This window comes from Rhinoderma darwinii, chromosome 3 (assembly GCF_050947455.1).
Source record: "Rhinoderma darwinii isolate aRhiDar2 chromosome 3, aRhiDar2.hap1, whole genome shotgun sequence".
NCBI classification, from domain to species: Eukaryota; Metazoa; Chordata; class Amphibia; order Anura; family Rhinodermatidae; genus Rhinoderma; species Rhinoderma darwinii.
In genome coordinates this window covers 17,413,532-17,441,270 of record NC_134689.1, presented here as the reverse complement: position 1 = coordinate 17,441,270, position 27,739 = coordinate 17,413,532, and the positions used below count along the sequence as shown (strand labels likewise).

General features: G+C 40.3%; 2 protein-coding genes across 4 annotated transcripts in view; one reads left to right on the top strand and one right to left on the bottom strand.

Moving 5' to 3' along the window:
- The window catches only part of LOC142748788 (tetraspanin-11-like), a 131,317-nt gene extending 122,505 nt beyond the window's left edge, over nucleotides 1-8,812 (bottom strand). The window contains exons 1-2 of one of the 2 annotated variants that reach the window (XM_075856051.1): nucleotides 8,310-8,812; nucleotides 7,939-8,175 (exon numbers count right to left, since the gene is read on the bottom strand). In XM_075856051.1, the coding sequence (XP_075712166.1) occupies nucleotides 7,939-8,044 (106 nt within the window). In that variant the 5' untranslated portion in view covers nucleotides 8,045-8,175; nucleotides 8,310-8,812. Of the gene's footprint in view, nucleotides 1-7,938; nucleotides 8,217-8,309 lie in introns of those variants that run through there. The other variant, XM_075856052.1, reaches the window with a different exon arrangement.
- The window catches only part of PRMT8 (protein arginine methyltransferase 8), a 110,779-nt gene continuing 90,689 nt past the window's right edge, over nucleotides 7,650-27,739 (top strand). The window contains exon 1 of one of the 2 annotated variants that reach the window (XM_075856047.1): nucleotides 7,650-8,386. In XM_075856047.1, the coding sequence (XP_075712162.1) occupies nucleotides 8,318-8,386 (69 nt within the window). In that variant the 5' untranslated portion in view covers nucleotides 7,650-8,317. Of the gene's footprint in view, nucleotides 8,387-8,602; nucleotides 8,793-27,739 lie in introns of those variants that run through there. The other variant, XM_075856048.1, reaches the window with a different exon arrangement.

Below are 27,739 nucleotides of genomic sequence, written 5' to 3'. Positions count from 1 at the left end.
ACAAACGGAAACCGTAGGTTACCATTTGCATCACCATTAATTTCAATGGTGATGAATCCGGTGGCAATAGGGTTCCGTCGTTTTGCCGAAATCAATAGCGCAGTCGACTACGGTATTGATTCCGTCAACACAACAGAACCCTTGCACAACTGAGACAAACGGAAACCATTGGCACCTATGGTTTCCGTTTCTTTCAGTCAGGGCCCCGTTCTGACAGGAAGCTCCGACAGAACATCAGAATGGGACCCTGACGCAGATGTGAACGAAGCCTAAGGCGTCTCTACTACTGGAGTTTAGTGATGTGTTTCTCCTCTGTTGTTTTACCTTGAGACCATGTCTAGGTGGTCCACATCTGATTATGTTTACTGGACTGACGAGCACTTTTACCTAGGGTGGCAGTGAACCAAATGCAGTTGCTTTGACAGGTGCTGATGCCGGCCCTGGCCAGTTCACTTTACTCTTTAAAGGAGTTGTCCAGTTTAGAAAACCCATATTCATACACCCTATTAAAGAATTCTGAGTTACTAGAGGGGAGGTCCTCTATTGAGGATCCTCATCTCTCGGCCAGAGTGAAGAGCGGCTACAAAAACATAACCCGCTCTGGGTTTAATTTAATTTAAATGGGCACTGTGTAATACTCATTTCCCCTGTGGTGGCGCTGCAGATAAAGTGAACACTTACTGCCAGGTTTCCCCACAGATAACAGGGGAACCCAGCAGGGGACACTTTGTGATAAACTTATTGTCAAGGGACCCTTCTAACATGTAGTCATAGTCGAAAGCGCACAACCCCTTTATAGATGCACTCCAGTGAATTTCCCCCCTTACCCGTTTTAACATGTGGCCGTGATTTTCCTTCTGATTTTCTGAGTCCTACAGCGTCTGGTGTGGGGTCGGCAGTTAGTGTCTTAATGCAAGTCTGTAAGACCCTCGATGTGAATCTCACCTCCGGTTTCAACAGTCAGACTCAGGATCACGTGACCCCTAGGCGGACCGGAACGAAGCGGCTACGGCTGAAACAGAAAACCAGTTAAGCTGATACACAACCTTACACTACAAATCACCATATTTTAAAACCTGGGAAAGGGGGTGGGTGGAAAAAAATTAAATGGAGTGATTCTCTAAGCAACACAAACACTAGATTCATCCACTAGAGCATGCAAAAGACTTAGGGTATATTCACACGATGAGAGGCATTTACGTGTGAAAAGACAGACTGTTTACAGCTGCCTCGTTTCACACGTAAATGCTCCTCCTCGTAATTTATGAGGCGTCTGAGACGCTCGTAAATCTTGAGCTTCTTTGCCGAGGCAGTCCATTTACGCGTCGTCGTTTGACAGCTGTCAAACGACGACGCGTAAATTACAGGTTGCCTGCACAGTACGTCGGCAAACCCATTCAAATGAATGGGCAGATGTTTGCCGACGTATTGCAGCCCTATTTTCAGACGTAAAACGAGGCATAATACGCCTCGTTTACGTCTGAAAATAGGTCGTGTGAACCCAGCCTTAGGGTATGTTCACACGGCTTATTTTCGGCCATTTTTCAGGCCGTAAACGGCCGAAAAACAACTGGAAAATCAAAAGCAGAACGACCTCCAAAACATCTGTGCATTGATTCCAATGGGAAAAACGGCGTTCTGTTCCGATGGCCGTTTTTTTACGCAGATGTTTTGAAAAAACAGCCACCTTACAAAACGCCTGCGAAAAAGAAGTGCATGTCACTTCTTCAGCCATTTTTGGAGCCGTTTTTCATTGACTCTATAGAAAAACAGCTCCAAAAACGGCCGTAAAAAATGCTGCGAAAAACGCGAGTTGCTAAAAAAACGTCTGAAAATCAGGAGCTGTTTTCCCTTGAAATCAATGGGAAGATGTTTGTAGGCGTTCTGCTACCGATTTTTCGGTCGTTTTTCGGACGTTTACGGCTCGAAAAACTGCCAAAAATAGGCCGTGTGTACATACCCTAAGGAACAGGAAAGTTGCACGACTTGACATCTGACTGGTTCAGTATGAATTTTGTAAAACGATCTACAGTATACAGCGCTTTGTTTGATGAGGTTATTGGTTTACATTAAATCATTCCCATTACCCCCGTAAAAAAGAAGTGCATGTCACTTCTGGAGCCGTTTTTGGAGCCGTTTTTCATTGGGTCAATAGAAAAACAGCTCCAGAAACGGCTGTAAAAAACGCAGCAAAAAAAAAACGCTTGATGCTTAAAAAACGGCTGAAAATCAGGGGCTGTTTTCCCTTGAAAACAGCTCCGTATTTTACAGCCGTTTTTACTTTACTAACATACCCTCAATCTTCATTTTTCTTCTTCCAAAACTGAAGCCTCTTTTTTAACCTTTCAGCATATGTAAATGATGCATAAAATTATGGTTTCTGGAAATACTCAGCACAGCTAAACTCATTAAGAGAAAATACCTGATATTCATTAATTCATAGCAGCTAGTCTAATTAATATATAAATACCTAAAGAGATATTATGGTGTTAAAAAGAAAAGCAATTCTACAACCTTTGACAGTAGCACACTAATATGGACTGGTAAATAGAGACATAAAAAATCAACAGATCCATCAACACCAGCCTGTTGATGGTTTCCATGTTGCAATAGGTCCATATTCTTTAACATGCACTCAAGTCCTTTGCCAAACAGACTAACAATGAAGTCAACGGAAGTCTAGGGTTAATAAGGCTCTTATATGGGAAAAGTATAATGCTATGTTTTTTCCCCCTGATTTTTTAAGTGTTACATACAGTCAAAATGTTGTATCTACATAATATATTTTAATTATGGCAGAATAATAGGTTGAACTAAATGGACTTATGTCTACTTTCAACCTTACAAACGATGTTACTATGTTATTATTATTTCGTTTTTTTCTTTTTTTTCTTTTTACTTTGTTGTAAAGAAAAATATTATTCTATTACAACATGGAAACCATCAACAAGTTGCTGTTTATGGATTTGTTATCCTTATTATCTGTTTCTAGCAATTTCATTGCATGCTGTTTCCACAGCAGAGTTTGAATTTGAACCCTACACTTGCCAGTTTTTCTGCCTCCAACACATTAATGTTAAGAACTGACTGTTCAATTGCTCCCTAAAATTTCCCAACCCTTGGCTGGCGCAATTGCACCGAGATAATGTATTCCCTTCACCTGTTAGTGGTTTTGATGTTATGGCTGATCGGTGTACATATCACTGTGCATAGTAATATATTATATAGGTCACCAGAGACTAGCCGCAAACATTGTTCTATAGTAAAATATGTTAATCCATAAGTATTATATTGGTTTAACTTTTAAATTAATTGGCTGAATTTTTATTCACACTTGTGTATCTGGATTTAATTTAAAGGGATTGTCCAGAATTATAAAAAAAAAAAAGGCTGCTTTCTTTTAAAATAGTGCCACACTTTTACACAGGTTGTGTGTGGTATTGCAGCTCTGACCCCAATCATTTTAATAGAGCTGAGTTGCAATATCAGATATAAACTGTGGACAGGTAGTTTCTGAAAGAAAAAAAAACAAGTTTTTTTTTAATCCCGTACATCCCCTTTAAGACCATACCTGTACATCTACATTCATTAACAATACAAACTTATTTGAGAAATGAATAGTTAAATTCACCAGAAAATCCTGCACATCATTATAAAATCTAATGTCAGATGCCTACCCTATGCTGTGATAAATCTAGATTAGTAGAACCGCATAATCCTAATGCTTGATTAAAAGGTCAACGCTCAGAGGTCGAGTGCTGAAGCTGAAGTAGAGGACATACCTTCAACGTGGCGGCACGAGGCCTGTCATCAGAGTAGGAAACACTTTCTAATTGCATAATCCTAGAAAAATATTATTTGCAATGGACATATAACATTCAAATGCAAATGAGTTACTTTGTCTTTTGTGCTTCATATTTATAGTAAAAAATCTAAATGCAAGGAGTTAGCGCCTTACGCAGATTAAATAGCGTAATGGAAGTGCTGCCAGCCTTTAATGGCCAACTAAGAATCTGGTGTTCTATGGTGAATCAGTGGAAATGCAGATCATAGTTCTTTCTGCTCCAGTGAAAATTGTGACTGCATCCCTGGTGGTCCCGTGGAAGGGGGGAAATGCTGATTGCGTGACTAGTACAATTGGTAACAGTATTCCTGGTGGCCCAGTGTAATTTCTGAGAGCACCCAAGATAGCCCAATAGGAATACTGATAGTAGCCCTGGTGATCCCATGGAAGTGCGAATGTTGATATTGTGGCTCATAGTACAGTAGAAATGTTAACAGTGTTCTTGGTGGCCCAGTGTCATTGCTAAGAGCACCCACATTAGACCAATAGGAATATTGATAGTAACCCTAAAGGTCTCATGGTAGTAGGAATACTGAAAGTGTGGCTCATAGTCTAGTAGAAATGTTAACTGTGTTCCTGGTGGCCCAGTGTTATTATTGAGATCACGCACAATAGCCCAATAAGAATACTCATAGTAAGTAGGAATACTGACAGTGTGGCTCATAGTATAGTTTAAATGTTAATGGTATTCTTGGTGGCCCTGTGTTATTGCTAAGAGCACCCACAATAGCCCAATAAGAATACTAATAATAACCCTGGTGGTCTCATGGTAGTAGGAATACTAAAATAGTGGCTCGTAGTATAGTGGAAATGTTAACAGTGCTCCTGGTGGCCCAGTGTTATTACTGAGAGCATCCACAATAGCCCAATAGGAATACTAATAGAAACCCTGGTGGTCTCATCGTAGTAGGAATACTGATAGTGTGGCTTATAGTATGGTAGAAATATTAACAGTATTCCTCATGGCCCAGTGTTATTACTGAGAGCACCCACAATATCCCAATAGGAATACTAATAGTAACCCTGGTGGTCTCATCGTAGTAGGAATACTGATAGTGTGGCTTATATAAAAAGGTAGAAGAAGTGGATCCAGCGCTGGGTTGTATGTGTCCGTTTAAAATAGGAAGCTTCTTCCAAGTTTTATTTGAAGATAATTTAAAAATAGTGAAAAAAATGTGCAAGTGTTTCCCCAGTACAGAGAGTGGTTCGGTGGCATCGGGCGGTGCCTACGCATTTCAGACGCTGACTGCGTCCTTAATCATGGTTAAGGTGAGCTGGAGGATCACTCCCATGTCTTTGTTCTAGTGTGGCTTATAGTATAGTAGAAATGTTAACAGTATTCCTGGTGGCCCAGTGTTATTTCTGAAAGCACCCGCAATAGCCCTATAGGAAGTCTGCTAGGAACCCCAGTGGTCCCTTGGAAGTCGGAATACTGAAAATGTGTCTCATAGTAAAGTAGAAATGCTAACAGTGTTCCTGGTGGCCCGGTGTTATAGCTGAGAACGCCCACAATAGCCTAATAGGAATTCTGATAGTAACCCAGGTGGTCCCATGAAGTAGGAATACTGAAAGTGTGGCTCATAGTGTAATAGAAATGTTAACAGTATTCCTGGTGACCCGGTGTTATTGCTGAGAGCACCCACAATAACCCAATAGGAATACTGATAGTAACCTTAGTGGTCCCATGGTAGTAGAAATACTGAAAGTGTGCCTCATGGTATAGTAGAAATGTTAACAGTATTCCTCGTGGCCCATTGTTATTGCTGAGAGCACCCACAATAGCCCAATAGGAATTCTGATAGTAGTCCTGGTGGTCCCATGGAAGCTGACAAAGGCCCAGTAATATTACTGAGAATACTCTTAATAGCCCAGTAGGTATACTGATAGTACCCCTGGTGGTAACATGAAAGTGGGAATGCTGAGTGTGGGTTATGGTCTAGTAGAAAAGCTAACTGTATTCCTGGTGGCCCAGTGGTAATGCTGACAGTATCCACAGTAGACCAGTAGGAATACTCTAGCAGAAATGTTAACAGCACGCCAGTAGGCCCAGTGTAAAAGTTGAGAGTACACTCACTAGCCCAATAGGAATACAGAAAGTAATGATATTGCCCCTGAATTTTAGCAAGATTTTTGACCATATTCCTGGTGGTATAAAAGTAGCTCAATCATAGACAAATCCTGAGAAACAAATCAAATTTTTCTGTGCACTCATTTTTATACAAGGCAGATATCAGACTTTCCATTATACTAGGAGTCCTGGAGTAAATACAAAAAGAAGATATCTCAAAACTGTACAATAATGGGAAAATATCTTTGACTTGGAAATATTAGCTCAGCTCTTGACTCTTGGAGATATTGTCTCTGATCTCTGATCTTTGACCCTATGTCTCTTTTTGATATATTATAAACTGCTCTACTATAAAGATAAGTTGAATGTCTTTGTGAATGAGGCAAATGGCTTTTCACAATTTTTGTCTTCTCACCATGACAATGACCTTGTCTTCTTTAAAAGATAAATCAAAAAATGGAACAATCCAATTAAATAACAGCAATTAAAGGGACATATAAAGTATCCTAGTATGTATAATGTACAACATTCTGCCCCAAAAATTACAACCCCTAATATTCCATGACAGGGCTTTATGGGAGTAGCAGTTTTGCTGCAGGTGGAGAGTCACAGGTTGGAGAACATTTATGTACAATACACTACAATATATATATAGTATATATACCAAAAAGGAATATACAATTGATAACACACAGTGGGAGTGGGAGTTCTTATTGGCAAAAATGGTACAATTTGTTTGTAACATGCCCATGGGCATATATAGTACCCTTCTTTGGTAATTGACTAGTCTAACCAGGCATCGGACAGCTTTCAAGCATCGGAAAAACGAAAAACTGGTGGATATGAGGAAAATCTGCATAAAATGATGCTAAATAAATATAACGTACATGCTTATGTTAATTAAACTTCATATCTATCTAATAAAATAGTGACAGTTTTCATAAATGTGACCCTAAGAATTTTTAGGGGGGAATAATAGGATAGTGGGGGAGACGCTGAGCTCGGGGATATATCGTTTTCTATGGTTTTATATAAAAAAACTGTTTAAATGCTGCCAGGACTCATACAGAAAGCCTGTGAGTCCCTTGTCCCCGCCCACCTATAGTGATTGACAGCCTATACAAGAAAATCTGTCAATCACAGTGAGTGGGCGGGGCAATTATGACTCACAGGCTTTCTCTATGAGTTCTGGCAGAATTGGAACATCTTTTTACATGAAAATACTGAATCAAACCATCGAAAACTCTATATCTTCGATCTCAGCATCACCCCCTCTATCCGATACCACCCTTAGATTGCAGACCTGACAGAGTCACTTTAACTGGAATGTAAACAGGATTTGAATAAAGATAGAAACCAGCATATCTGGGACTATAAGTGCCAGCATTACCTCCCCCCAAATAATCATGTGATGTAAATCCCTACAAGCTCAGTTTGGCTGTAGCAAAGCTTGTCGTTTGGTGTTATCGCTATGTATTTTTTTCCATAGGACTGCAGGCAAATCTACTGCATTCGTGTATTATACCCATGGATACAAAAATCAGATACATGACAAATTCAGCTCTGCTGCATCTGCATTTATGTTACTGTAGAACTGACAACTGATTGATATAAGGACTGCAGATAGTCTCATGGAGCATCCCATATGTTTTTGGTGTCAACCTCCTCTCTCCTGGCTATAGTCTTATGTGGATAAAATCAATCAAATAAGGATGCGAGCAGAGGGGCTATAGGAATTCTTGCTCTCCAATCAGAATGAGGGTGACTTTAAGGAGTTAATGGGCTGACCCAGAAAGAAACCATCTATCGGTAATCTGCACAGCTCCATCTACACTACTAGGAAGTGGAGAATATTAAGAAAAGTTCATGGAGACTGTTTTTTATTCTTGAGAGGATATAGACATAACCAGGAGCACAGGAGACAAGGAGAGGAGGAAAAAAAAAATCATTGCTGTAAGAGGATTTCATTTTCTGCACATGGAAGTAATATACAGCCTCTTATAATAAGCAGTATTTGGTTTCCTACCAAGTTTTCCCAGAAGAAATAAAAGGACTTGACTGAATGGTAAGAATTCATTGCTAAGAGCCATCGCATTCCAAGTCACATCTGGAGAACTTGTGGTGGTCATCATCAATTACCAGGAGACCACGCTGTGATCTACCGAGGTTCCTCGCCATCCAGGGACCTCAGGTCATGACATTTTTGATAGATTTTTTCCATCCTTGGTTATGTGAAGAGTTAAAAAGTGAAAGTTGTAGACACCTGAAGAAGAGGAGAAGAACTTTGTGAGAACTTGAGAAGTCAACTGAAGATCTGGTGAAGATCAAGAGGAGAAACGTTGATTTTTTTCTCATTTTTAATAACAATCATTAATAGTTAAAGGGAAAGGAACTTACTGGCTCTTATGGGAATTAAGCACTCCTCCCGCTGCTTGCTCCTCAGGAGAAAGATGGCTGAAGCAGAGAATGTAGAGGTATGAGATGACTTGGAGGGGGGCGAGTGTTGAGATGCAGCAGTTGGATTCCTGGAGATGTCAACTTTGCATGTGTGATACTGTAGCATATGGGGTGTTGTGGAGTGAAGGGCTCCATAGATGTGTGACTAACCCACTAGTGCCAATGGCTGAGTCACTGCTTGATGCTCAGAGCACATCCCTGGCTGATATTGGGGTATTAACCATTGCTGCATCTTTATTAAGGGATAGCTGTGGGGTTTGCGGTGCAGAGGATTGCTCATGTCCTTACCTGGCTGACCTACATTGTACATGCATGGGATGAAACGCAGAAGAAGCCGCATTGCCTTTATATCGCAGCAGCAGAGACATGAATATGTGTATGCAATGCTTGTCCTCACATAGGATGCAGAGCAATTTCTGTTCTGTGAGTATGGAGGAGGAGGGGAAAGGGTAAACTTGCCAATTGCTTAGGCAGACAGGGAGACTGGCAAATTGTGCCCTTGCCCTTGACATAGTGGAGAATGCAGGACTTGTGAATGGGGGGGGGGGGGGTTATGCTCGGATTAGGTGGGTTTAGGGGCTGCATGTGATGAATGTAATACAGGTGCAGTATGGTCAGATGTGTGGGAGATGTATATGATTGGCTGCAGTACATTTAGATGGTGTTTGTGGTGGGGGTTATGTTCTGTAAGGTACAATGAGTTTATATATATTGTTGAAATATATTCATTTACTATACTTGTGTGTGTTGGGGGGGGATCTTGTACATGATAGTATTATGTATGCATTAATTGGGGGGGGGGCTAGATAGATAGATAGATAGATAGATAGATAGATAGATAGATAGATAGATAGATAGATAGATAGATAGATAGATAGATAGATAGATAGATAGATATGAGATAGATAGATAGATAGATAGATAGATAGATAGATAGATAGATAGATAGATAGATAGATAGATAGATAGATAGATACACTGGTTTACAGTATCTGTTGTTTGGGTCTATGGATAACTGTAATCCATTAATTTACTCTGTGTGTGTTGGGGGTCTTGTCCATTAAAATATTGTATATGTAGTCAGTGGGGGAATATATATACACATACATACAGGTATAATGCATTAATTTAATGTATTTGTGAGCATCTATCTATCTATCTATCTATCTATCTATCTATCTATCTATCTATCTCTCTCTCTCTCTCTATCTATCTATCTCTCATATCTATCTATCTCTCATATCTATCTATCTATCTATCTATCTATCTATCTATCTATCTATCTATCCCATATCTATCTATCTCATATCTATCTATCTATCTATCTATCTATCTATCTATCTATCTATCTATCTATCTATCTATCTATCTATCTATCTATCTATCTATCTATCTATCTCATATCTATCTATCCCATATCTATCTATCCCATATCTATCTATCTATCTATCTATCTATCTATCTATCTATCTATCTATCTATCTATCTATCTATCTATCTATCTATCTCATATCTATCTATCTATCTATCTATCTATCTATCTATCTATCTATCTATCTATCTATCTATCTATCTATCTATCTATCTATCTATCTATCTATCTATCTATCTATGTTTTTATCTATCTGTCTATTTATCATCCTCTATCCATAGATATACAGGTGTAATACAGAGTTGATGGTGGTTCCAACCTTTACTTTTATGACATAATTCATTCAGATACTATGGGTCATTATTATACTATTATTATTTGACATTTCCGCAGCTCTTTACGCTCACATTAGCCCCTGTGTATGTAATAAGGGGGGGGGGGGGACGTATATTACTGCATATAATACATATAGTCAGTGTGTAACTATTCATACAGCTGGTAATATATTACATGTCTGTACTGTGTCTGGGTTTGTCTGTCTTGTTGGTGTTACACACCTGAATACTTTGTGTACAGGTATAATACATACAGTCAGTGGACAATTATACATACAGCTATAATATATTTACTATCTATGTGTGGGCGGGTGGGGGGCAATGTATAGATTTATGATGCATACAGTTATAAGGAAACTTCATATTTCAGTGTAAATTATTCATTTTGTGTATACGTGAGGAGCCCTCTATATGGAGCTATAATGTATACAGTTGTATATATTTAGGTATAGGACATGTAATGCATATATGCTGTATATAAAGACTGTATATTGAGGTGCAGTGGAGGTGTTAGTGGGGTGCAATGCAAAGATGGAGGTTGCAATTTTAGTTGTTAAGTAGGCATTTAGTGGGCACTGTGCCTTCAGGATTAACTCATTATTCTGGCTTCAACAGGTGTAGTAGAGTACAGTGTATATTGAGGTGTAAAACGTTGCTGTATTTCCCTTGTATACAAAGCAATAAAAAAATCAGTATGCCTACTGAGCCCCGGGTGAGAGCAATAAATGTTGAGCATATTGTTCTCCCCCAAGCTGGTGCTGGCAGGGACTATAGGAAAGCAGCTGCCTGGCATTGAGTGTAACTTATAGGTGCTTCAACAAGCCACTTGTTCGGGAGAAAAAAAATGCAGTCTTGTAATATAAGTGAGGTGAATTATAGTTATGCTCCATCCTGGGCAGTGGTGTAGTCTGTGGGATTAATGGAAATCGTAGAGTGCTATTGCTTGACTGTTTCCGGAACTCTCATAGACTTCAATGGATGGAGCTCTACTCTTAGATTTCCAGCTCTTCCTTTATTCTCCTCTTTTTTTGCTGTCACCGCTGCCCAGCTTCTATAGATAAACGGGGGTCCTGGGACCTTTATTATCCCCACAGGTGAGGGTTCTATGGATATACCATAAATGTCTTTCGTCCGTATACCATTCTCATAGGTCCTATTAGGGTATATGGACGTTATAGAGAGAGTTCCCTCAATCAGAATCCCCCACTATTAGCCAAAACAGAGCTACTGCAAGACCCGACCCGTTTATGTATTACATGGCTCGCCATTCATTCTATATAAATAATATTATATTTTCCCTGTGGAGTCCACTACAAGGAGAATGTATATCCAGTATGGCAATAGAGAAAGGAGAGGAGAAGGGTAGAGCTGGCCATGCATGTGTGTGGTTCTCTTCATTGTGGACTCCAGGGAACTTACCAAGGGTTCCTGTAGCTGGACCCGCAGTGATTATTTGACAACCAGGCCAACTTCTGTATAAAAAAAATAGATCATTTATTGGGAACCTGACACTGGCGCATTTAGGACGCCTAATATCTCATACAATGGCACGCAACCAGTGCAATGTGTTGGGCTCAGGAAGATGTGTCCGATGGGTCTCCCCTCCGCCTTCCTCCCTCTCACTGGCTCTTCTTGCACATGGATAGGGAGAGATATGTCAATCACAGGGATCAGGTCGGGGAGATGTGTCCAATGGGTCTCTCCTCCGCCTTCCTCCCTCTCACTGGCATTTCTTGTACATGGATAGGGAGAGATATGTCAATCACAGGGAGCAGGTCGGGGAGATGTGTCTGATGGGTCTCTCCTCCGCCTTCCTCCCTCTCACTGGCTCTTCTTGCACATGGATAGGGAGAGATATGTCAATCACAGGGATCAGGTCGGGGAGATGTGTCCGATGGGTCTCTGCTCCGCCTTCCTCCCTCTCACTGGCTCTTCTTGCACATGGATAGGGAGAGATATGTCAATCACAGGGATCAGGTCGGGGAGATGTGTCCGATGGGTCTCTCCTCCGCCTTCCTCCCTCTCACTGGCTCTTCTTGCACATGGATAGGGTAGAGATATGTCAATCACAGTGAGCAGGCCGGGGAGATGTGTCCGATGGGTCTCTCCTCCGCCTTCCTCCCTCTCACTGGCTCTTCTTGCACATGGATAGGGAGAGATATGTCAATCACAGGGAGCAGGCCAAGGACAAGTTCACCTCAAAGCTGAAGTTGCCAGGTTAGGCAGGATTTCTTTGATCAGGGCATTGCTGAATATCCCCCACTGATATATTCTTCATGCACATAAAATGCCAAACTGACAGAAGGGAAAGTAGGAAAAAAATGCAAAAGGCAAGAAAAAAAATACACTGATAAACACATTCTTAAAGTGATGCCCCATTTAAATGTATTCCCCTAGGCACATACCTTGTTTGCCTGCCTGATAGACAGTATACAGCCCCACATAGACATTGGGGAGACTATATCAACAGGTTTATGCCAGTTTTCTGGTGAAAAAAGTTGCACATTTTGGCGCACACCATAGTTGCACTAAAATTTGCGACTTTTTACTTTTCTCATTACTTTCCGAAAGTCGCAAGAAATGGGGGAAGAATTGAGTCAAAGGAGGCAGCGGCCTCTACCGGAACATTATTAAATATGCCAAAAACCGTTCTTAGTTATGCCGCAAATCTACACCTGCTCATTGCAGGCATAGATGTACATTTCTGTCACACGGACATCCAAAAATGCGCCAAATATATGCACCTCTTAATATATTTTGCACATTTTTCATTAACATAAATAAGTTGAAGACTTGGGTTTGACACGCTAGTCCTCATATATTCCCCTATTATGAGTTTGGTATTTACTCCTGTGGTTGTGGTCTGGGTGCATTCATTTCTGATATATTTTATTGGAGAGCAGATGTGTATTAGTTATATCCAAGGGGCTCTACACCCCATAGGGACCTACACGTCCAAATGAATATGAACTCTCTATTTGATGCATTCATTCTCATATCCCCTTTCCGAGAGAGTGTTTGGGGGGGGGGATAGGTGTGATCTTTGTATGAGGTGCATTGAGAAACGAAACACACGTTTTGACGAAATAAGCACATTCAAAGGCCAAATATTATACATGCAGGTCATTTACATAAATGTACCGTGTAATAAATCGTTGGACAGGCCGGGTCCACTATGGAAGGAGCTGCTCTTATGTAGTGACCCATAGGCAGGGTCCCAAGTGGGAAGACTTATTGTCCTCCCTCTATGACACCCACGTGCCCTTATAGTGTATATGGACATAGGTTGTCTTTATGAAACATCCCCTTCAATATTGAAATGACACCTTTGGTGCATAACTGAGGATTCCTCAATATAATGTTGCTTCACACTTTCTCCCATCAGCTGCAGGAGTTTTCTGGTATCAGCGGCAGGGATGCGGGAATTTCACATTCTCTGCTGTAAACCATCAGAAGTGTCAGCACAATGCCAGTCTCTGGCCGTAAAGGGGATCACTATTTAAGTGGTGGTGAAATCTGGACTAATGCACCATGAAGTCTACAATTGTGGAGAGCTACTTAGCGACAAGGGATGACAGTGCTCCATCTCCATGCTGCGTGGAGACTCAGTACAGTTCAGAAGAGTTGCTGGTGTGAATTAAAGGGATTGTCCAGTTTTTTTTGTAAATGAAGCTTAATCCTTGTGTAATGGAATACTCTGCAACTTTCTCAGATACTTTGTGCTGTTAATATTTACCATTGTCAAGACCTACGCTGGAATATTCTATTTATTTATGTATATCATATTTATTAATAAACCTTCCAACTATCCATGTCCTATTATCTATCTATCTATCTATCTATCTATCTATCTATCTATCTATCTATCTATCTATCTATCTATCTATCTAATATCTATGTACAGATGTAGCCGTCTTTATCTTGTTTTTTTCAATGACTTTTCAATGGCTTTTGTTGTGTGATATCACGCTGCAGCAAGTTATCAGTCAAGATAAAGATGACTACATCCGTATCTATCTATCAATCTATCTATCTATCTATCTATCTATCTATCAATCTATCTATCTATCTATCTATCTATCTATCTATCTATCTATCTAGGCATATACAAAGACAGGCAGCACTGGCAGCGTGTGGGTGCAAGCTCTGAGGAACAGACCAAGTTCCAGGTACATACAAATCGAAAAATGAGCAGCAACTCCAAAGATCAAGTGAAAAAAATGGGTACTTTATTGCCCGTGCGACGTTTCAGCTCCGTCCACTGGAGCCTTTCTCAAGCTTGAGAAAGGCTCCAGTGGACGGAGCTGAAACGTCGCACGGGCAGAAAAGTACCCATTTTTTTCACTTGATCTTTGGAGTTGCTGCTCATTTTTCGATTTCTATCTATCTATCTATCTATCTATCTATCTATCTATCTATCTATCTATCTATCTCATATCTATCTATCTATCTATCTATCTATCTATCTATCTATCTCATATCTATCTATCTATCTATCTATCTAATATCTATCTATCTATCTATCTATCTATCTATCTATCTATCTATCTATCTCATATCTATCTATCTATCTATCTCATATCTATCTATCTATCTAATATCTTATCTATCTATCTATCTATCTATCTATCTATCTATCTATCTATCTATCTATCTATCTATCTATCTATCTATCTATCTATCTATCTATCATCTCTATTTCTTTCTCTCTTATCTGCTATCACATATCTATCTAGTTGCCTACCTGAATGTGTTCTCTTAGCCTGTGTGAATCTCTTACAAGATATAGAATATATATAAGTTGGAACATTAATATTGAAGGCACATGTAGATTGTGAGATATTTACACATTAGCGCTTCTCATCATATATATTAGACATCATCATATAATGTATATGACAGTCATGTGATCTGTTTTATTTCATCAGCCAGTAAGCAGTGAGCACCAGCATTGTACCTCTGACACAGTGATAAATGTGCTCCTGTATAATTATCTGGTGTAGTGAGTGCCAAACTATCACACACAGCAGAGCCGAGTCTGAGTGTTGTACAGTTGAGTTTATAATTTAGCACAGCTCAAAATGATATGATGTGGTTTTGCATAGGACTGCAGGTAAATCTTATGTGAGAGAATTATTGTGCACCAATGGTGCACCTCAAAAGTTTTAAAGGGCAAAATAAGCTCTGCTACATCTGTAGGGAATTGCTTATTGCATGTTGCTGGAGGAGAGATGAATAGGAGGAGGTTTATAGTAAGGTCAAGCTGTGCTGTGCAGTACAGGGAATAGCACTGCACCGATCTGCAGGGGATGTCATCATTGCTTTGCTGCAGCAGAATCGTGCATTTCAATGAGAGCAGAAGAGCGACACTTGTATCCAGTGCGCAGGCGCAGATGAGACAGGAGCTCTCCATGGTGCTGTACAAGCTCTGCTGTACAATGCGGCTGATGTCACAGAGATTCATAGCTCTGCTGCTGTGCAGTGAATGACAACTCTATGGAGCATTGCACTCTCATTAACTGCAGGGACGTCTCTTTATAGAATGAATGAGATTTGATGTCTCTTCAAGAACTTTCATTGACTCATCACCCACCAGTGTGTAAAATTAATTGTCAGGCTTGTTGTGTAGTGTAACAGTTTATCCTCTAGGGGGCTTGTTACATATGCGATTATGTCTGATGATGTAGTAGAGCTGAGTTTAACACATATTCTTGATCTGTGTTTGTCAGATGTTGCATAGGTGAGAAGGTCTAATGATGTAGTGGAGTTGTTAGTCAGATATTGTGGAGTTGTGTTTAAATGATGATGTAGCAGAGTGGTGTTTGTCAGAGGTGGCGGAGCTAAGTTCCAGGTACAAAGCTGAGTATGTCTAATGATGTAGAAGAGCTGAATTTTTCACATATTGTGCAGCTGTGTTTATCAATTGGGGCACAGCAGCGTTTTAGATGTTGTAGAACTGACCATGTCTGATGATGTAGTAGAGCTGAGTTTGTCAGATGTTGGGCAACTGTGTTTGTCAGATGTTTCAAAACTGAGTATGTCTGATGATGTAGCAGAGCTGAGTTATTTAGATGTTAGGCAGCTGTGTTTGCCAGATGTAGCAGAACTGAATATGTCCTATGATGTAGTAGATCTGAGCTTGGCAGATGTTAGGCAGCTGTGTTTGTCAGATCTGTCAGAACTGAGTATGTCTGATGATGTAGTAGAGCTAAGTTTGTCAGATGTTGGGTAGCTGTGTTTGTCAGATATAGCAGCATTGAATATGTCATTTGATGTAGTAGAGATGAGCTTATGAGCTGTGTTTGTCGGATGTGGCAGAACTGAATATGTCATTTGATGTAGTAGAGATGAACTTATGAGATGTTGGGCAAGTGTTTGTCGGATGTGGCAGAACTGATTACGTCTGATGATGTAGTAAATCTGAGAGATGAGTTTGTCAGATGTGGCAGAGTTCAGTTTCAGATGATGTAAAGCTGAGTATGTCTTATAATGTAGTGGAGTTGATTTAGTTAGATATGATGGAGTTGCGTTTGACCGATGAGGTAGCAGAGCTGTGTTTGTGATAGGTGGCAAAGCTAAATTACAGATTTAGAGCTGAGTATGTCTAAAGATGTAGTAGAGCTGAGTTATTCCCATATTGTGCAGCTGCATTCATTAGATGTAGCACAGTAAAGTTTCAGATGATGCAGAGCTGAGTATATATGATGATTTACTTGAGCTGAGTTTGTTAGATATTGTATAGATGTGTTTGACAGATGTAGCAAAGTTCAGATGCAGATGTTATAGAGCTGAGAATATCTAATGATGTAGTAGAGTTGAGTTTGTCAGGTATTTGGCATCAGTGTTTGTTAGATGTAGCAGACCTGAGTATCTCCAATAATGTAGTAGATCTGAAAGAGATGACTTTGTCAGATGTGGCAGAGCTGAGATGTTGCATAGCCAAGTATGTCTGATGTAGTAGAGAAGAGTTTGTAAGATATTGTGCAGCTGTGTTTTTCAGATTTCGCAAAGTTGAATTTTGGATGTTTCAGAGCTGAATATGTCTGATGATGAAGCAACGCTGTTTGCCACATATTCTGAAGCTGTGTTTATTAGATTTGGCAGAACTGAATATGTCTGATAATGTAGCAGAGCTGAGTTTTCACATTTTCTGAAGCCGTGCCTATTCGATGTGGCAGAACTGAACTGAATATGTCTGATGATGTAGTAGAGCTGAGTTTTCACATTTTCTGAAACTGCGTTTATAAGATGTTGCAGAACTGAATATGCCTGGAAGCAGGGGAGCTGAGTTTTTCAGATATTGGACAGATGTAATTGTCAGATGCGGCCAAGCGGAATTTCATATGTTGTAGAGCTAAGTAGCATCAGCCCTTTTTGTACTGCAGTAACTCTCATTCCTTTCAAAAGGAAGTCGTGCATGTGTGGCCTTCTATCTGCCACTGTCCGGGTCTCTCATGGGTCTAGTAGCCAGATCCCGGATTAAGTTAGGCTTCTTTCTTTCACCTGAAGCAAAGGTTCAGCTTGGTGCCCCTCCCCCACTAAGTAATCTATACCGATCCCTATATACTCATGTGCACCCAAGGATTTGTAGTTCAGAAGCCCAATAATCAGCCTGCCATGCCCCAACATCATTGTTGGTTGGTGGCCTCGCTCTCCTCCACCCTCCCTGGTAATATTAAAATATTATTATTAAGGGTGTATTCACACTGTGCAGAATTGTGGCATTTTTTTGCCACACGGCCAAAAACCGCACTGCAAACCGCATGCATTTTTATCGCAGTCTGCCACACTTTCCATTTAACTCTATATCTAGACAGTGGATTTGGAGCTCCAACCATTATAAAGATATCATAAGAAAAGATGGAGACTCACTTTAACTTAATGATGAAAAAAATATGGCGGCACTTCCTGTTGTCACCCTTAAAAAACGGCCATTACAACTGAGCAAGAAATTGCCAATGTCTCTGTAAGTAAAAGAGAAATGGATGACCAAATTGTGTCTGTTACCCAATCTCCTCATCTACTAATACATGGCCAATTATAAGTTTTGGGTGTCAGCCCCTTTAAGGTGACTCCATTATAAACAGTTACAACATTTTTTGGGAAGTGTCCCTTTAATTTAAAAAGCCTCTGGCAGTCGATGTGATTTGTTGGGAGCAGTAATGATGCGGTGCTTCACGTAAATTACAAGACCCAGTAGACAGTTTTAGTTAAAGGGAACCTGTCACTGGCATTTCACCTATTAAACTTTACTTATCCCTCACTGGCCGCTGCTATAAAAAATTAATCGCCGTTATCCCCTCTCCTAAACTCCTCCTCCGAATGTAAATAACGGTCTGCAAACATTTTGCGCCTTTTATCGTAATAATTCGGTGTCCCTTTGTGCGCACCACCAGAAAAGGACATCAATGCACAAGCGCGGGATTTTGTGTGCTGGGGAAAGGCGAGGAGCTGTCAATCAAAAGTAAGGAGGCGGGGTCAACTCGGAAAGACTCGAGCAATGAAGATTTGACTCTTTTCAAATGAAGATATGACTCATGCTCATTAGTATACGGAGCGGGAACGCTAAAAAACTGAATACTAAAGCTACAGAGCGACTAAGAAGACAATTATAGGTTATATAGAAGTGATTTCTCACCCACTACCACCAGGTATTGCTGGTTTAATAGGTGAAATGCTGGTGACAGGTTCCCATTAAGTTTGTGAACCTCTTGGGGATTTTAGCAATGTAGAAAGGATAGCCTGTTTTATAATATCCACTGTGAACGGGAGATTATAGGACCTCAGTAAGACTCGAATAGAAGATCGTATGCTGCATGCAGGGCCGGCATCAGCACCCGGCGAACTCGGGCAAGTGCTGGGGCCCACTACCCTTGGGGAAGCAAACTCGGCCGCCGGGTGCTGACACTGCCATCTTGACTCCTCCAGGAGTGGAATCCCTGGCCGGAGTGATGCCAGTGCTCTTGCCGAGGAATTTGCTCCTAGAGGGAGCCCCTGTCTAGTAGTGAATCCCCCCTTCCCGGTAGTGCCACACAGCTCCCTCCATGGTGGTGCCACACAGTCCCCTTCTCTGGTAGTGCCACACAGCCCCCCTCCCTGTACATAGCGCCTTTGCGACTCCCTCATTGCTGACTCTCTGGTCGTGATTTCGCTCCTGATGAAGCCCCTGACGTCACTACCCATATATGGACAGTGACGTCAGGCCTCCAGGAGAGGAATCTCCAACAAGAGCCTTGGCAATGCTCTGGCTAGGAATTCCACTCCTAGAGGGTGCCCCAAAGGCGCTACCTACAGGGAGGGGGGCTGTATGGCACTACCAGGGAGGGGGGCTTAGTGGCACTATCAGGGAGGGGTCTCTGTGCACTACCTGGAAGGGGGGCTGTGTGGCACTACGAGGAGGGGGGCTGTGTGGCACTACAAGGGAAGGGGGCTGTATGGCACTACCTGGGAGAGGGGAGCTGTGTGGCACTACCTGGTAGGGGTGCTGTGTGGCAGTACCAACGAGGGGGACTGTGTGGCAGTACCTACATGGGGGGCTGTGTGGTACTATCTACAGAGGGCAATAAATATATAGGGGCATAAACAGGGCCTAACGTCTATATGGGGCACAAAGTGACATTTTCTACCATTTTACTACAGCCGTGAGTTCCCCCCACAAAGGGGCCTACTAAGTCTGTGACACCCAAGGGCCCACATAAACCTGGAGCCGGCCCTGACTGCATGTATGGGACATTGACAATCTAAAGACTTTCATATATTTTTACTGTAAGAATTTCCTCCAGGAATATGATAATATCGTACAATGTTCGAGAAAACATGACGGTCGTCTCATCCAGATACATCCAGCCTGCAACGTCACCCATGAAACAATCAAACAATCACACAGGTTACCAAAAACAGTAGTGTAGAGACAGAGACAATGAGCAAATGAGAGGACAATTTATTATAAGAGGTTGATACAAAATCTTTATCCCAGAACAGGAAATCCTAGGGCCCCACAGCAACTCCTAAAGTGCCCCTCACCCCCTAGGAACTCCACCAAATGTACTACACCATTATTAAAGAGGACCTTCCACCTCTCCTGACATGTTTGTTTTAGTAAATAATTATATTCCCCCCCTCCATAAAATAACAATTCTGTAGCATCTATTCTTAGAACTCTGCGTTGTACCGTTCCTCTGTTATTCCTACTGGAAATGCATGAGTACATTTACACATATGTTTTACCATTCCCCTTGTCGATAGTTTGTCTCCGTCCACAGTCTGAAATTGTCAGCTCTGATTGGACAATGTAGGGTCATGCGACATGAGTGTAGGGTCGCACAACATTGACAAGGGGAATGGTAACACCCAGATGTCCATTTGTTCATACATTTCCAGGAGGAATAACAGAGGAATAGCACAACACAGGATTCCAAGAAAAGATGCTCTAGATTTATTATTTCAAGAGGAATACAAGTATTTACTAAAATAGACAGAAAAGTTAATAGGTCGTTTTCAAAGCTGATCTATCGCCATACTATGTTGTCCTACTATTAACCCAAACAGCACAAAAAACAATATTGTGCTCAAAACAATATTGTGCCGTTTGGCTAATAGCCACTTACTGTATAAAGAATTCAGCAGACTCATAGTTATGATTCCACTAGATTAATGAGGAAAGCGCTCACCCACCTCTACCCGCTTCCCCACCCCTCTCAGCAGTGATTGATGGGCACCACGTATCGGCATGTATGAATGGAAGTCCGGCAATCACTGTGAAAAGGCGGATATAAGCGGGGGAGTGCTCCACCGATGAATAGACCAAACTCATAACTTTAAACTGCAAATGTATAATATATGTAGTGCAGTCAGACGTGTTGTGAGTAACCTCCATATTTTGGGTCTTCTTCTTTCCCTCTGGTGGTTTCTGAAAATATATTTTTTAACCTTCATGCGTACTGAGTATGCCGGTTCCTCCTTACTTGATGTACGAGATGTGCTGTTTATTCTGAGCCAATCACATATCTCCCCATGGAGCTACCCTCCCCTTCATACTGTTCCACTGAAATAAAACAACTAGTGGAAAAAACTGCAGCTGCACCTCCCTCCTCCCCTCCTCCCTGTCTTCTATCTACTGTGTTACAGTAGAAGGATTTTATGTGGCTGAGGAGGTTTCTGGACATTTATAGAGAGTCTGCAGGCAAAGAGGGGGAACTACAGGCTGCTGGAACGTGAGGAAGATGATGCAGGGTTCAATATAATCACATGCACTACTGATTTATGAAAGAAATAAGTAAGTTTAATAACATTTTATTCCTCAAGTTTACCTGACTATTCATTATTATTATTATTATTATTATTATTATTATTAATTATGGATCATTATCACTTTTAAAAGGGAGTGATTTAAATAATATTGTAGTAAAGGGGTTGTCTAGTTTTAAATTCCTCTCTTCAGGATCTTCACCTCTTGGCCAGATTGGAGAGCTGTCACAAAGAGCATCTCTTGCTCTGGGGGACCTGCCCTGTGCTGCTTTTCACAGACAAACCGTTCATTTGACTGTGCACTGTGTAATGCTTCATTTCTCCTGTGGTGGCACTGCAGGGAAGCAAAATACTTACTGCCAAGTTTCTCCAAAGATTGAAGGTGATCGCTGGGGGGGGGGACTCTTTGTGATCAACTTATTGTCAAGGAACCCTTGCAAGTAGAAATTTAGATATAACCCCTTGGCGCATTTGTCATACATACATTGATAGGCAATAATATTATGTATTACTGAGTATTCCAAAGCATTATATTAATGATCAAGCGATCGCTGTTTCATGTCGCCTAGTGGAACGAAAAAAAAGTTACATTAAAAAGTCTCCCCCCCCTCATAATAAATAGAATAAACCCGTTTTTTCTTTAAAAAAATAATATATATTTTTTTAAATAGTTTAACATAAAAAAAAATGGTATCACCGCAATTTGACCCGCACAGTAAAGTTAACATATTATTTACATCGCACAGTAAAAAAAATACCCAAAAAAACACAACCCATAAAACACAATGGCAGATTTGCTTTCTCTTTTCTCCTTTTAATCAGTAAATTATATAGTCTCCAAAATAGTGAAATGAACAATACAACTCGTCCAACAACAGAAATACTGGACATCATACCGCTACAGTGACAGAAAAAAAAAAAAGTTATCCCTCTTCGAATAAGGCAATGTAGAAAAAATAATAATTCTCAGTCCAAAATAGGCCGGTCCTTAAGGGGTTAAGGATTTTCTATTTAAGCAATTCCCATATATATTCTGTTCATTCACCTATGCTTTTGATTTTAATAACGTTCTTTAGCTGTGCAGTAATAGAGTAGGCAATGTCGTGACTAAGAAGCAGTTGTGATGTGGGCTTGTTGCGTTGTCATTCATTTTGACAGTTTCTATAGATACTCTGCGTTTCCTAAGTATACTTATACAAAGTCATTTATAATACCAGGATTAATCATTTACAATAGCTGAAAATAGTTTTTAATAATAACATTTTCCTCTGATTTAACTTGAATTAGATAGATAGATAGATAGATAGATAGATAGATAGATAGATAGATAGATAGATAGATAGATAGATAGATAGATAGATAGATAGATAGATAGATAGATAGATAGATAGATAGATAGATAGATAGATAGATAGATAGATAGATAGATAGATAGATAGATAGATAGATAGATAGATAGATAGATAGATAGATAGATAGATAGATAGATAGATAGATAGATAGATAGATAGATAGATAGATAGATAGATAGATAGATAGATAGATAGATAGATAGATAGATAGATAGATAGATAGATAGATAGATAGATAGATAGATAGATAGATCTCTATTTATCACATCCATACAGCAGCATTTGAAGTTTACATTTGCTTATTTACCCACTGAAATGTTTCCGCTTCTTTCCAGAGTCTTTCTTGAGTATCAGCCTAAATGAACCCCAGTGATCACCTGTAATCTTTGGGGAAACTACCAAGTGTTCAATTCCTCTACAGCACCACCACAGGAGAAATAAAGAATTACACCATTACCATTGAAATGATAATAGAGTATTTAAAAATTGGTTATCTAAAGTAGAAAATGTATTTAATTATCTGCTTCAGAATAGTCCAATGTGTGAGATTTCCAAGGTGTTCTAAACATATCTCATGCGGTTAAATACTTGCCATGAAGTTTGAAGAGATCTAATTATTTGTGTCCGGTTACCCCAGAAATAGACAACTCTTTCATGTTCACAACAAGTCACTTTATCTATGAAGGTACAGTAGCTGCTAGATTTCACATTTGATAGATAATGGTAGAGAAGGTGCATTCTGGGATGTCAGTAACAGCATTTTTATGGTCAGAAGAAGATGTTGGAAAAATACAATGCAATATAAATATAAATTAAGAATAAAATTCAATTTTAATCCAATAATTTGGACTGCAGCCTAGATGACAGCGGGAAGCTCAGATGAAGAGTTTAAGCTGATGGATGGTATAGTTAGGTCAAAGAACAACTAGAACAGCGGTGGCAAATAGATATAAAAAAGATCAAAAATATATACCCTATACTGTACACACATGGAAAAGACCCAAATCTATACCAATGGTGTTCAGCGGGGCAGGAATGAATTTAGGGTCAGTTACTGCCTGAACTAGCGGTGAGCCGTCAAGAAGGAAGGCCAAAATAAAATGTTAACACAAAATCTTCTACTAGCGCTTTTCCTAGTCACTCTCTCCGTCTTCTACTTCTATTCTTGTGGTATCACAATTACGTTCTGATAGATTATTAGAATTTCTGGACTATTTGATGATAGATTAAGGAAATGTTAGGCTGGTTTCACATGATCATGTTCGGTCCGTAAAGGCCGCACGTCCCGGAGGGAACACACTGCAGGGAGCCGGGCTCCTAGCATCATAGTTATGTACGAAGCTAGGAGTCCCTGCCTCTCCGTGGAGCTACTGTCCCGTACAGAAAACATAATTACAGTACGGGACAGTTGTCCTGCAGCGAGGCAGGGACTCCTAGCGTCGTACATAACTATGATGCTAGGAGCCCGGCTCCCTGCACTGTGTTCGGTCCGGGACTTGTGGCCGAAATACGTTCCGTCCTTTACGGACCGAACATGCTCGTGTGAATCCAGCCTTACTATATCTAGATAACTGATGTGAACATTTTGAACATTTGGATGTTTCTTTAAAGATGACAGGTTGCAGGAGAGACACAATTTGTGTCTCCCCTACCTGTTTCTTTGCACAAGTTGAAAAAAAAAAAGATGAATAAGACGACAACAGTAAAAATTACTTCCAATGTTTTTAATATTCCAATACTTTTAGGCCCATTATGCTTCTAGCTACTAACATTTTCTAATTTCCTACCATAGTTGGATCATGACAGTAAACTAAAAAATTGTCACTTTTCTAGGGCAAATAACCACTACCAAAAAAACAGAAGCTAAATAATAGTTTGGAGAATTTTTTTTTCATATATGTGATTAGGCCCCATTGCTCTACTTTCTACATACATAGCATTATTCCCCTGTTCCCCTACACACCCAGACTTTATAAAAATCTAATCTGCCTGTAGTAACCGTTGCCACCACAACGGGGCTGATCTGTTTATGACCGTATTGGAGTTGCATACAGATCACTCCCCCTAGTGGTGGAAACAGGCAGACAAGATTTTGGCAATTCATCTGTGGAAGAATTTTGGAATGATGATCTGTACTAAATTTTGTGCACATCAGTGCGATAACCATTTGGATAGATTTAGGTGCCCATTATCACACTGGCCCACCAGAATACTAGCTAGTCCTCCGGTTGGCCCAGGCTCGGACACAATATTGATAAAGCTCTATCATTAGGGTCAATTCACACAGAATTCTTTGGCGCTAATTTTGACGTAGAAACCGCATCGGAATAAGTGCCAAATAACGGCTGAAATTGTCACCGATTGATTTCAATGAGAGGCAGAGGTGGTTTTTTCCCGAACGATTCTTGGCCACTCACGGGGAAAAAAACGGCATGTCCTTTCTTACTGCAGTTTCCGCCTCTGAACTCCCATTGAATTAATGGGAGGTAGAAAAAACCTGTGGCGCTCGTTTCCGAGTGTTAAGGCCCTATTAAATGGGCCAAGGATCGGGCAAACGAACGTTCATGTGAACGCTCGTTTACAATCATTTCCCTGTGTAAACAGGGCAACGATCAGCCGATGATCGAGCAAACGCTCCTTCATCGACTGATCTACTCTTTTATGCAGCATTAAATATCATCGTTGTCGGCAGCAAATCTGCCAATATAATAAAAAATTTATGGGGACGAGCGATCGGAGTAACGGCCACTCGTCCCTATACATAAGCAATCATTGCTCAAGAGACGATCAACGTGCTGTCTCATTGCTCGGCGCTCGTTTACACGGCCCACGTCGGGTCGTGTAATAGAACCCTTTAAGTGTAGGTAAGAATCTGAATGTTTTTAGACTTTTTGGAGATACAGTGAATTGCTCTCCACATTGTAGACAGCCATGACAGATCCATTATTTTCTCCCTGCGTATCTCTTTCTTTTATATTATCAGACATTGTTAAGATGGGAAAGATTAAGTACATTTGTAATTAAATGTCTGTTAAGAACGATATTCTGGCCCTTCACCTTATTACAGAACCTCGATTCAGAGCAAAGGACAGTACAAGAGTGAAACGCGTAGAAGGAAAATAATCTTTAAAAAAACGAAAATGTTTTATCCTTATATTTCCATATTCCTGTCCATAGGGGGCAGTGTTATTGTAGCTGGTATTGGTAGGGTAAAGATGATCAAGTTAGTTGGTCAGTCAGGTGGATGAATAGATAAAAAAAAGTACCCGCTTTCAAGAAAAAATCCATACAAAGCAGAAAAAAGGGGGTAAAAAAAAGGTTGGAAAAATAGGAGAGCACTAACCAAAATAAGAAATCCCCATTGTTATAGGGGGGATGTGTGGATGATTTTTACGGTTGTACTTATATGATCCCTAAGTGGTAAACTGCTGGGCAGGCACTAAAGTGGAGGGGAAAAATAAAAAATATAGCTCTGCTACATAAATACTAAAGTAGTAATTCCTTTGTTCCTTGTCATACTGTTTCTACCCTTGCCCAAAGATAGAGGGGGAAATTTAAGCTCCTGTGCCACAATACAAAATTTTTTGTAAGGGGGCCCCAACTACGACAGGCTTCATATCGGACAGATAAACCTTTTGGTCCCCTCCGACTTTAGGACCTGGATGGGGCCGCAACCTATGCCCCTCCCCAGAGATTAATACAGATTACCCCTTGTACCTAAAAAGAATCAAAATAATGTAAAAAAAACCTACTAAATAAGACTTAGTATTAGTATGAAAATAGTTTTGTACACAAAAAAAAAATGGAGCCTGAACTTAAAATTCCAAGCTTTCAATGTCACAGAGAAAAAGTGTTTTGTACATTTGTTCAGTATCTGGAGGGCACAATAGGTGTCAGGACATGACAGGCTGGGTGAGATCCGAGCCTAAATATAGCTAAAGCCTGTGCCACTGATAAGAGAGAGACTGAAGTTCCCCAGTGACACCTCTCTCCCCATACCGGAGGAACCTGTGACTTCCAGTCAAATACCTGTCTATCCTCTAAAAGCTTTAATACAGCAAACTATTTCCAAAAATGAGAAATAACATAAAATGAGAAGCAAACAATAATAAAAATATGCTTATTTGACAAAAGTTATAAAATAATAAAATAAATTTTTTGTTACATTTTCAAATAAATTTAGAGATTTTTTTGTTCAATTTAATTCATTTTATAATTTAAACTGGCCATAGATATAGGATAACGACCAGCTGATCATTCGATCATTTGTCCATCAGCGATCATTCCTGACCCCCCACCCATATACTTCTTAGTCTGCTCTGTATATATATATATATTTTTATTTTTTATTTTTTTCTATAGAGCAGGGGAAGATGAGTAGATGCCACATGGAAAAAATCTGTCCAATCAGACCCTTGTTTCTATCAACATCAGATGTATATTTGGCAGCCCCCATACCTATTAGGGCCTGTTCACATCAGCGTTGGCTTTCCGTTCCAGGGTTCCATCGGAGGTTTCCGTCGGGTGAAACCCGCAACGGAAAGTCAAACAGAAACCACAGCTTCCGTTTTCATCACCATTGATAGTCGACTGCGCTATTTATTCCGTCGGAAAAATGGAAACCTGCCGGAACAGTGACAAACGGAAACCATTAGCAGTGTTTCCGTCACCATTGATATCAATGGTGATGCAAACGGAAGCTGTGGTTTCCATTTGACTTTCTGTTGCGGGGTTCCACGGCGGAAACCTCAGACAGAACCCCTGAACGGAAAGCACCTTAGACCCCACCCATTATGTAGGCCACACCTTAAGTTGTGTATGGCTTTAACATTTTTGTCTGTTCTAACTCCTCCCACATCACTTGAATTGCCTAATTAACATATAATTACATCTAATTTACACATGAATGCACATTGTATGAATATGTAGATTTTTCATTTTAGCCTACTGTGCCTATAGGTAAATCCAGCCCTGAATCAGCCCTAATAATTAAAGGTATGGATAATAGCGCTACATATCAGAGAATTCACAGAGTAGTGCTAGATAGCAGAAAGCCACCAGCTT